The sequence below is a fragment of the Diadema antillarum genome, unplaced genomic scaffold (genome assembly GCF_040938485.1).
Source record: "Diadema antillarum isolate AM-2024a unplaced genomic scaffold, OU_Dant_1.0 seq00001321_RagTag, whole genome shotgun sequence".
Lineage (NCBI taxonomy): Eukaryota > Metazoa > Echinodermata > Echinoidea > Diadematoida > Diadematidae > Diadema > Diadema antillarum.
Window position 1 is genome coordinate 986438 of NW_027272092.1, and position 12164 is coordinate 998601.

At 39.4% G+C, this 12164-nt stretch overlaps 1 protein-coding gene across 1 annotated transcript; it reads right to left on the minus strand.

Moving 5' to 3' along the window:
* Positions 1 to 1125: 1125 nt before the first annotated feature.
* On the minus strand, positions 1126 to 8539 carry LOC139708242 (m7GpppX diphosphatase-like). The gene is made up of 4 exons (XM_071620211.1): positions 8485 to 8539; positions 6555 to 6712; positions 5232 to 5456; positions 1126 to 1449 (listed from the first exon to the last, which is right to left on the minus strand). Exons 1-4 carry the CDS (start codon positions 8537 to 8539, stop codon positions 1126 to 1128), a joined length of 762 nt encoding a protein of 253 aa, XP_071476312.1.
* Between the last annotated feature and the right edge of the window lie 3625 nt (positions 8540 to 12164).

Sequence of the window (12164 nt, forward strand, 5' to 3'; positions counted from 1 at the left end):
TCATTCAAGTAAAATTACTTTAAATATAAAAAAGCAACAACAACAACAAAAATGCTACTGAAGACCATTTATAAAACAAGTTGCATTAAAAGAATTATGTTGGCCAGTATGTTAGGATTAATATTTTTGCTCACTCCCTGTGCTCAATAAGTAATACAAGGTACATTCAAGATTACATTCAAGATTACATGGTTATTCACTTGAATTGTTTACTGAATGACAAGATGTGCCATGAACCTGCACTACATGTATCTACCAGTATACAACGTACTGTAAAATGAGGCATGTTTGTGTGCATTTTAATTTCGTGAATTTCGTGAGAGCCGAGATTCGCCAAATTGAAATGCGCAGGAAAGTACATGTATATGCATTGAAAGATAGAGGTAATTAGTTAAAAATTTCATGCCGCGAAAAAGGCCATCGGCTCCAATTCCGTGAAAGTTTTATGCCGTGAATATATCGTCTTTTACAGTACCTTATATTGAATCCAGAATCTAAATAACGTTGTTTTACATGATTTCCATTCACTGCATTCAATATGGAAGGGAGGCCTCATTCTCCTGTTACTCTAAAATGTGCTATATCTTAATGTCTTTGGTTTTCAAGTCAATATCGTCGGTTGAGAATGATAAGGGCATTAAGTTGCCACTAAACCCATAGGCCTGAATTCACGAAGGTGGTACAAATGAAACCATGGTTCAAACCATGGACAAAAACCATGGAGCGCCATGTGTCACATAGAATATTTCGTTACGAAATTGGTTACCGGTATTGTTGTCAAAATGACCATTTCGTTAACAAAATGATTTTGTCAACAATAACCAATTTCGTAACGAAATATTCCATGCGACACTTGGTGCTCCATGGTTTTTGTCCATGGTTTAAACCATGGTTTCATTTGTACCACCTTCCTGAGTTCGGGCCTTAGTGCTCAAGGCAACTTAACGCCCCTCTCATTCTGAACAGACGATATTTTGATTTGCACAGGTGTACCATCAAAAAAAAAAAAAAAAAATCTGATACATTTCATCAGGTAGGCAGCACACAAGATCAAGATATGCTCATCTGAACTACAGATGCACAGAGAACTTTAAAAAATCCTTCTATCTTGAAGCAGCTGTCCAATCATGCCGTCAGCTTCCTCCGTTTTGCATCACTGGTCATCTCTGCATCGCTGGTCATCTCTTCTTCCTCAAATCTTGCCAGTAGTGCATCGTCCACTCGGAGTGGGTAAGGCAGGGCACAGTCCTGGTAGTACGACGGCCATTTCTCGATGTTCCTGATGACCGACGCTAGAGGGTGTGCCCGTTTCATCAAGGACCCCTTTGTTGTGCCCTCCTGCGGCCCAGCACTTTCAAAGTGAACGTGGAGGTGGTAGTAGGTTGGGGGATAGTGGAAGAAGACATTCTGCATGTCGAGGGGGACGCAAAACTTGTCTCTGATGCAGTTCTGTTGACATGGATAGAGTGCAAAAGGTACACTTAAAGGGTGTAAATGAGCAGAAAAATGGGATGAACGGTGAATTTTCTGGAGGGATTGCGTCTGGCAGTGAATGCATGTGAACAGTGAATACCAGAGCTACTCTACTACACACACCTCACACTGTACCAGAACAAATTTGAAATTATTTTATATGTGACCTTGCATCACAAAACCAACAAAAAGTTGCCAGGCAGGGATTTTTGTCGAGCCCACCAGAGGGGAGGGGAGACTAATTAGAGATCGCCTGTGGCGTCTGTCCGTCCGTCATCCGTCTGTCCGTCATTGTGTCCGTAACGCTACAAAAACTTCAATAACTCTTTACTCGCTGGGCTTCATTTGCAATCAAACTTTGAGGGAAGAGGGGTCATACAAAGTTTCACATTTTACCATATATGAAGTTCACCTCAAGGTCAAAGCCCGACCAGACGCTGTTAATACGCTGTGCGAACCCTGTCGCTATACAGCGACTGGGCTATGTATAGTTAGATTATATCTAGATATGTCTCTACACAAAAGAAGATTCAAAGGAAAAAAAAGTTAATTTGTTAATCACAGTTCACACTTCACAACCGGCAATCTACGTACAGTAGTGCACTCCCGTTATGATGAACACAAAACAAAACTCTTGTTATATACAACTAAATGAAAATTCACTTCTAACAATATTATTATCCACATATCTTTATAAACTTAGATAGGTTGTACAACGAAAGAAAATTGCCGCTCTCGAGGATTGCGTTATCTGTATTAAAGGCAGAGTCCAGAAGTTTTAAGGCAACTTTCTGGTCACCTGACCGCATTACTCCTCTAGCAGAGACTTCATCACACCCCAGGGCTTCACACCAAGCATCTACGATCTTCAACGGGAGATTAATCTCGCGGGACACGGGACGCCTTACCTTAGTAAACGGGAGACTCTGATTACGGAAACATGCGAACCATGTGCGCGAAGCGCATTCATCACGAGCGCGAGGCGTGACATCTCCTTTACAGCCGGGCGGGGTCATATGGCTAAAATATTTTGGATCAAAAATTTATTCTTCGGTGATTGGATATTGGTTGCAAGAGCTTCACGTGATTACAGGTATTTCAAGCTACTTCAGAATGTTCGCATGCTTATAACACTCCATATCTTTCTGTTTGCAAAATGACGTCGCTTTGTATGACGACATTTCCGAGCAATGTATACCGAATGTCAAAAAAAAAAACAAAACCCAACAATCGGACTTTCTGCAATTATAACTTAGTTATTTGATCACAATGAAATTTAACGGTATGAAACTGTAACTTTATCTTGCAGAAGGCCCCCATTCAATTTGCGTCAATGGTCACGGATAAAAGAGGATCTTTGTAGTGCATGTCAAAAGTCCGAGCCCTTCCCTCCAAGTTTCGTAATCAAGAGACGCATTGTTCATGTGTGTTCGCACCTTACAAATGCAAAGTTGTTCATTAAAAAAAAGGGACTGCTTGTTTCTATTCATTTTCAACTTAACATCACGAGTAATGAATACGTCAAGAAGAAAATTACGGATTTTTTTGCAACCGTTGGTAGGGTGTATAAATGAATGATTAAAGAAAGAAATCAAACTTTTAACTCATAAAAGATTTGATTAAGCTCTTTTTTGATTGTGTGCTTTCTGTCTTCTCTTTTTTCTATTTTTTTTATCAAGATGATCATAAAACAATATTTATATTAAGCCTTTTTATATATTTACATGTTTATATAATGTTATGCACAGAATTTAGATTTATTAGCTTGTTGCCCTGTCATTTGTGAGCAAAATATTTTACTTCATGTGGATGCCAAGAGCATCCCAGTGCTAAACTTAGAAAAAAAAATGACTCACAAATGCATAACGGAGATTCACATTGTTTCTCTGTGACCACTGAACCAAATTGATTGAGATTTTCTACAAGATGTATGTCACAAGTTATGATTTCATACCCGGAAATAGATTATTTTTATAAGTAAGCTGTTTTGAAAGTTATTAATGCAGAAATTCGATTGTACCTTTTTTTGTGGGGGGGGGGGGGGGGGGGCACACTACATAATTTTATGTCATGTTTATGAAATAATGTCGCAAAGCATGCAACTGTGACATTCCAAGCAATTCTGACAGCGCTTGCTGCTTCGTATATATAGGCCTACTGTCACTCGTGAAATGTATAATTTCTACCAAAACTATTGTGACACCACAGGCGTTGTTTTAAAAAGGAAAAAAAAAAGAAGAGGAAAATGGGACCCTATTGAAAAATAACTTGCCCCAGACAACTGCCATAAAATCAGACCATAATAATCAAACATTATTATCAGTCAATAAAATGTCTCCACGAGCTATCACAGCACAGCGATTGAGACATCGCGCACTGCTTCGTACCGTCACTTTGTGAAATGTAACAATAAAAACAACTGTGACATAATACTACATGTATTAACAAAGCAATTCTGACATCGTTCGTTGCTTCGTACGGTAATTATAATAATGATCCCGCCACAACATCGCGTCCACCACACGACTACTTGCCTTACATTTTCACTTCTTCTGTTTGAATAGTTTTGGATCCACAATATAAAACAATACTGCCTGATCGAGTTTTTCGTTTAAACTACAGGCCTCGATCCGTGCCTGAAAATATTATTCACTTCATCGGGGCTGCGCCCCTCATATCAGGAGAAAGTAGGCCTACTACATATTTTGGAGTCACCTCTGGCCATGATAGTTTTGATCAGAAACTATCAAGTCAAAGAAGGTGCCTATAATGATGCAGTATGCTCTCTAGCTGGTGCAATCTCCAGCTATGTATCTTCTTCTATGTTTCTTTTACCATAGGCATATATGACAAAAAGGCTTAACAGTTTATATACGCACAATATAGCATGCGGGAGCTCACGAGGCACATAATGTATAGGCCTAGCCCAGAGACTCCAACCCCAAGCACCTTCTGATCTGGAGATTCTCCCGCCTGAAACCCCTAGCAAACGGGAGTCTCCAACTTGATGTGCGCAAAGCGCACATCACGAGCGCAAAGTCCCTTGCGGTCTAGGGTTCTACTTCTAGATGCTCTCTCGCGCTATTTAAGGCTTATTTTTCAACATACAATAAAATTAAGTAAGAAATCATTTCAAGCGGGAGAAATGAAATCTCAAGCGGGAGAACGGGATATTCTGCAAAAATGGGCTTTTTCGGCGGGAGATCTCTCGTCGAAAGCGGATGATTTGGAGTCTCTGCTAGCCAGAGCGAGAGAAATGCAAACTCGAGCGGAAGATTTTGCGAAGTTTTTCGATCCAGACGAAAGCAGGAGCGATATAAGTCTCTTCTCGATTTTTCTGACCTCCTTCTCTCAAAGACGGGCTGAAAGGAACATTTTAACACTATTATAATTATTATCATTATCATTATTATACTATTTGTATTGTCATCATCATCATCATTTTTATTGTCTATTCATTTATCTATTTACTTGATCACATTACTATTTGGTTATATAATTTATACACGATATTAGATTGACTGCATGTGCAGAATTTGTAGTAAGCAGTGAATGCGTGAAATAAGACTAAACGGCTAAAGGAAGAAAAAGGATCATGATTTAAGATAACAACAACAATAATGCTATAATGATGACATACATTAACACATCATACACACAACACCTTGGAAATAGATCAGAATAGAGCCTAGACTGTTAATATGTACGAGTACACAAAGGTCACAAAATAAGTCGATATTACATCAAAGGCTCCTTACCATGCCTTTCTTCATGATGTTAGTCAAGAGTGGAAGATGCGACTTGTCCAAGTCACGGAGGCAGCGGATGTCGCGTCGGTAGACGATGGCGATGAGGGAGAATTTCCCCTCCCCTTTCCTGTGTGACTTCATATCGGGCAGCATGACGAAGCCAGTCTTTTCGTCCTGATCGTCGAAGACGATTCGATCGACTTCTGCCTTTTTCTCGAGGATGTTGTAAATCCACTAAATGAGGTGGAGGGGCATTATTATAATAATGGGAAAATTAGAATATAATTTTTATCTAACACCAAATTTTGATGTGTCATGACAAACTGTGTGTGTGTGTTTTCGCTAATACTTTTTTGTTGCTTTTGTTCTATCTACATCCTTATTTAGAATCTTTTTGTAGAAAAGCCAGTCTTATCGTCCCGTCGAAGACAATTCGATCGACTTCGACCCTTTTTACCGAGGATGTTAAATTGTAAATCCAATCAATAGGTGTGTGTGTGGGGGGGGGGGGGGGGGGTAATTATTATCGGAAAATTATACAGAATATTTTGTCTAACATTAAATTTTTGTGTGTCGTGTGTTTTCCCCAATATTTCTTTGTTGCTTTTGTTCTATCTTTTTCCTTATTTGAGTTCTGTAATATTGAAAATCCGGAAGTTATTATTAGACATGTATAAACAGAGTGAGAGAGTGAATCATTTCTGGTGGAGGGGGTGGGGGAGGAAAGGGTAGCATTTTCACGTTTTGCCTTTCATGCGTTTCATAGGCTATGTTCACTTTTTCCACCTCCTACATGCGTGATGCAGAATAGATATACTAATTGAATAACATGCGTTTCTATGAATTATACATGAACTGGATGTATAAGGCATATAGACGAAGAAATAGATAAAACGTTAGTGGATGCAAATTTGTTACGCAAATTACAAACTATTATTCACAAAAGGAAATGTTAATATGCAAGACATTAAAAAGAATACACTTGAAGATCAATTTATTTAAAAACTTTGGAATAAACTATACTGATATGAAATACGTCAGCTGTCATTTATATCATAGAAACATTCAAATCCAAACGTATTTGTTTCTCTCATATTGAGGGATATAACTGCAATCTATATAAAAAGGAAAATTGCGTTCCTAACCAGGTATGTGCTTATTTGTTAAGTTTTGTACATGTATTTTTCATGAAGCGCCCTTAGGAGAGCACGGAAAGGTGTTTTGTTTGTTTGTCTTATTTCCGTATCATGAAATCATCGTATTCCATACATACAGTACCTAAGAAGAACGCACGGGTGGACCTGCGCGCTATCTGTATTATACAACGTGTACCTGAACCTGTAACTGATTTTCTGAGAGGCATGGAAGAACGATGTTCTTGTAGTGGCGGCACGTTTCGACAACCAAGCGTGTATCTTGAACGCCATAACAGGAGCCATACCTCTCAACGTGAAGCTCGGTGGCAGGACAGATGATCACGATCTTTGCACCTAACAAAAAGAGCCACAAATAATATTGATGTTGAGCGCATATTTCTCCTTCACAGTGGCAGATCTACGGTGGTGGTGGTGGTGGTGGTGGAGGGGGTGGGGGTCCCCCCCCCCCCCATCCCAGCCAAAACCATAGCTGCAAGTTGTCCATTTTTTTCATCGAACCAGCTCTTCGATCCCACTCTAAAAGTCTGTTATGAAACATTATTCATAAGAGTACTTGCGTGTAAAAATAAATACTATAATATACTAATGAAATAAGTAGAAAGTGCTGCTGAACGTCGAAGTCACTATTGTCACTATCCACAGGAGAGCAATGGAGAAGATCAAAACCTGAATATGCCGAGGCGGCCCCTAGAATAGGGACGGATCCAAGAATTCCGTAAAGAGGGGCGCGTTTACAAAATGAAAGGGGGTAGTGGGACAGATATGTGAAAAAGATGCTCACATCCGGCGGAAAGTATGAAATTTTGCATATAGGGGTATTTTGAGGCGCTGATTTCAAAAATTGCCGGATCCAAGAGATCTGGCCACGGGGTCGGCCGCCATTTTGAATTCCAATATGGCCGCCGTCAAAGATCCCTATCTTCAGTTCTGAATGACATTAGCCATTGGAATTTGATATATAAAAGCATGGTGTTATGATGACTTCAATAACAGACTTATTTGATATGTCCGACAAGCTGCACGGCAGCCAATTTGAATTTGTATACATATTTGCCATGTTGGAGTGTTGAAAATCTCTATCTCGGGTTTGTAAATTAGGCTACCTGATTGAGCGCGCGTTTGTCACTGATAGAGTGCGCGCTGCTGTATTTACATTGTGACGTCAGTGAAAGATGCATTATGCTTCCTTTTTGCTGCACTTTTTGACATGCCCGTGAATGTTATTGTTAGTCGTGATGTTTGTCTTCGTAGCCACATTGGAATTCAAAGTAGCAGGCATTGCGTTTGTCAGACGCATCACATCAGTTAATATTTTAACTCAGTATGTTAAAATACTTGTTTACGCCTAATTTCAGGGTCACTCACCACTTAGAAATCGAGATAGGGATTTTGAATATTTCGTCGAGGCGGCCATATTGGAATTCAAAATGGCGGTCATTTGATGTTTGTCAGACACTCCAAATCAATCTGTCATCAAATGCAATGTGTCAAAACGCTCATGTGTACCAAATTTTGGTGCCACAGGTCATTCAGAACTGAAGATAGGGATCTTTGAATTTGTTTTGTGATGGCGGCCATATTGGAATTCAAAATGGCGGCCGACCCCGTGGTCAGATCTCTTGGATCCGGCAATATTTGAAATCAGCGCCCCAAAATACCCCTATATGCAAAATTTCATACTTTCCGCCGGATGTGAGCATTTCGACCAATTTTTGCTACATATCTGCCCTACTAGGGCGCGCGCACCCCTCCCCTCATGTGTTTCCTTTTATTTCTTTTGTTTTAAAAAATAAAAAATAAAGGGGGGGGGGGTGTGCGCCCGATGCGGTCCTCCCTGGATCCGTCACTGTAGAATGGTAATCGGACCTGTTTTATTGTTTTGTTTTGTTTTGTGTTTTGTTTTGTTTTTTTGTCTACAAAAACCAATGACCTTTTTACAGCCAGTGACTTTTCCACATGATCACGACAGACCAAAATAATGAACTGCAATTATTATGCATGGCTTCACAAATTTCTATAAATTTAGGCTTGTAGGCCTACACATACGGAAGTAATATACAGACAAAAAAAAAATAATAATAATCATGCGTCTCGATATTCTTTACCTGGATGCGTCGTGCTCGGGTAGCATTGGTAGGTTCCGTAAACATCATTTTGCATAGTACGGATGAGCATTGTATTGGTGACGTCATCAATTTCTTGAGACCATCGGATGCTGCAGAGAACGCGCTTTGCTGGAGTATCACAACAGCCTTCTTGTCGTTTCCCTGAGTGACGAAACTTCCTCCTCCTCCTCCTCCTCCTCCTCCTCCTTCTCCCCCTTTTTCTGTATCAACAGAACACGTACCAGCTGCAGCCCGATCGTCAGCAGTACGTGTGTTGCTAAACGTTCCAAGCACGGATATCGTGTTACTTATAGTGGTGCCCTGCTGTTGAGGGACTTGATGAACTTGAATCCACCAAAATGTTTAAATTCTGAAGGCTGCGGCTCTCTCACGTCAGTTTCGGGTCCCACCTCGTGAATTTTGCGCTTTTTACCACGTCTCCGACCACGTCTCTTTCCCATTTTATCTTTCTCTGTTGACGTTGCATGCCCTATGCTTTGTTAACAGGGGAGTTATTTTTTGTCATTTTTGTTTTGTTTCGTTCCTATATTGACAAGTTTTTTTCAGGTGTGAGTCGTTCGATTGCGCAATTCACACACCGGATATTGGCAAACCTATGAAATCTGGCACGGTCTTTTGTCATTGTCTTTGCAAACACCGTCCGAACAGTTACCTTGTCACATTATAGTATAGTGCATAATTATAACCATCCTGATAGCAAATTTCGCTTATTTTTGGACACTATGCCCTGTTTACTGCCTCGAAATGTTACCAAAATAGCGACAGCTTTTGATAACGATACACATGAACAATTAAGATATTATTGATCAAGACCATAAAGCAACGACTATAAATTTGGGAATGTGGAACAGAAATTTGATTAAAAGGATGGTATATTGACTGAGATGAGGATTCAGCTCATTTTATTATTTTTTTATTGCAATATCCTTAGAAACCACTTTATGAAATGTTGAGTATACAGCTCTATACGAGGAATTCAAATTTTATTTGATGAAAATTGATTTTAAACTGGAATTACTGAAATGTCCAAAAAGCAAGCAAACAAACAAAGCGATCCTAATAAAAGGTGGGTCCTACCTCTCATTTTCCAAGGATCACTTCGTTTTGCATATCTCAACCATCCATTTCCAAACCAATTTTCATCATCAAATGAACTTTGAATACATCTTAGAATTATATACTCTTTCATATTTTCATTAAGAAGTTTCTCATTACCTTCAAAAAAAGTGATCATGTAAAGGTTAGAAACCTGAGGTCCCATCCCATCCAAAGCTATCCATCCCTTCAAAAAAACAAAAAAAAAACCAAAAAGAAAACACACAGACACACACAGTAGCTATTGTCTCTTTGATTCAGTCGTTTTGCACTCCATGCATGCATGGTCTTAAAGACAAGCGTTATTCTTATGATTATGAATATGACACCTCAGTAAATAAAACAGCTTTCAAAACGTTTCTGTTCTGTACTAGGTTCTTATATGATTATACCATGAGGTGCTCTTCTTCATGTGTTCAGAATGTATTATTCGTTTGATGTGACCTTAAATCTCGAAATGTACTGCAGTCCTCATTGATGTATATATATTATGTTGTTCTCTTTTTTTGACCGATGCTTTTCCCTTTCAGACCCAAAACGTGTTTGTGTGTGGGTGGGTGGGTGGGGGGGGGGGGTGGGGGGGGGGGGAGGCTGCAGCCCCAAACCCTGTGGTCTAATCGACACTTCTAGTGGTGGACCTTTCTGAGGGAGTAAAGCGATCGAGCGGAGTGGAACAAGTCGGAGGGGTAGATTAATGGTCATTATAGGCCTACATACGCAGGATTTTTTTTTTTTTTTTTTTTTTTGGGGGGGGGGGGGTGCCAACTAGTATAGGGTGGGGTATAGACCCTATCCATATCCCCCATCCGCAAACGAAAGAGCTCTTTTTACATAGCTTCTAATGCTTCCCGCCACGAAGTGTCCTTGGAGGCATTGTGTTTTCGGATTGTCCGTCTGTCCGTCCGCCTTGGACATCGCCTAATCAATTTTGAGAACCGCGTGACTCTAAAACTGTTTAAGGTATCCTACTAAAACTTTATAAAAACGTAATGTGTGTATTAATGAAAGAATTTAGTTGTGCCGATCACATTTTGAGTACACATATGCTCAAGGTCAAAGGTCAAGGTCAAATTCTTTAAATTTCACTATTTCCCCCACGCAATGCCTGAAAGTATTACCAAATCAAGAAAAGATTCTCTAGTGAAGATTTTGGGTCATGGGGTCAAAGGGCAACTATATAAGTCAAGTGAAAATGCTATAAAAATTTCCCTTTTTTTCCTTCCATTATGAGTCGGAAATGGCTCAAATCATCTTAATGAAACTTAGTGCAGTTCGATGCATAGGCCTGACAATAATTCTTTAGTGATTTGGGGTCATGGGGTCACTGTGATCAAGGGTCACAGGTCAGATTAAAATGCCAAAATTGTATTATTATCGTTATAGATGACAAAATTACACTTTTCTCCATAATAATTATCTTGGACTCTTACTCAATACATGAACTTAATCAAGCTAGGCATACAGGCTACTACTCAAACTGCACAACAGCTATTCTGTAGGGAAAGATCATTGAGATAATGTCGGGGTATATAGGCCTCTGCAAGTGAAAATGTCAAAATATCAAAATTTTGCCCATATACTTTGATACTGCTCAAAGTGTTGTCATGAAAATGCATAATGTTATCACTTAATGATTATTTGACGAATTGTGGGCCATGATGTCCAATACTTAACTTGCCCTCACAATTTAGATATCCGTCTGCACTGAAACCTATACTGTAAAGGAATAAAAAAAAAACAGTTCTTTTTTTTGTGGCCAATTATATGTGAAACTGTTGTCTCGCATTTGCACAGACGTTCTTCGCGTATTGGGAGAACCATGTGCAATATAGTTGGGGCATACCAGCGACCATTATAGTGACGTTTCTATAGTTGATAAAATTGAAATGCAATAAAATATGGTGCAAATTTTGAGTGGAATTCTATTATATCTGGATTTTTTTTATTCAGGAGAGTAAATAAGACGGTATGTCGGTTATTCGTTTAAGATTAAAAAACAAACAGACACAAACTGAATTAGGGCCTAGAGTGATTGAAAAAAAAAGTGTTTTTATTGTGTAACGATATTGGGCCTATACCCCACCAAAAAACAAAACAAAACAAAGCAAAACAAAAACAAAAAGAAGTGTCTGAGTTGCACTTAGGCTATGTTTGTTTTTTATTTATTTTGCTTCAATTTTTTTTTTAAGTTGAAGACACACAGGCGGCTGTCAGAAACAAGGGGACGGGTGCTGTTCGTTATTCCGAAGGTTCGTTAATCCGAAACATACAAATTCCCGATACCTAGAGGTTCGTTAGTCCGAAAATGAAAAAGGGTTCGTTAATCCGAACATTTGTGGTATTATTTCGAAGGTTCATTATACCGGAGATTCGTTAATCCGAAAATGAAATTCGGAATTCCGTAGCCTAATGAACCGAATAACGAATCTTCGGACTATTTAAGAGCCTTCGGAATAAGGAACCTTCGGAATAACGAGCTGTAACCGAAATAAGAGCGGGAGGCGTGTTTTTTTTAGACGGCACAGATTGGGGAAACTAAAAATCTATCGGGGACCCTATCCCTA

Bases quoted from the DNA above. Each gene is read 5' to 3' on its own strand.
- LOC139708242 (XM_071620211.1), bottom strand. From the start codon at position 8,539: ATGCAAAATGATGTTTACGGAACCTACCAATGCTACCCGAGCACGACG. The intron at 5,457-6,554 runs GTACACGTTGTA...CACCTCATTTAG, and splicing joins AAAATCAGTTACAGGTTCAG to TGGATTTACAACATCCTCGA. The intron at 1,450-5,231 runs GTAAGGAGCCTT...CCATGTCAACAG, and splicing joins ACATCATGAAGAAAGGCATG to AACTGCATCAGAGACAAGTT.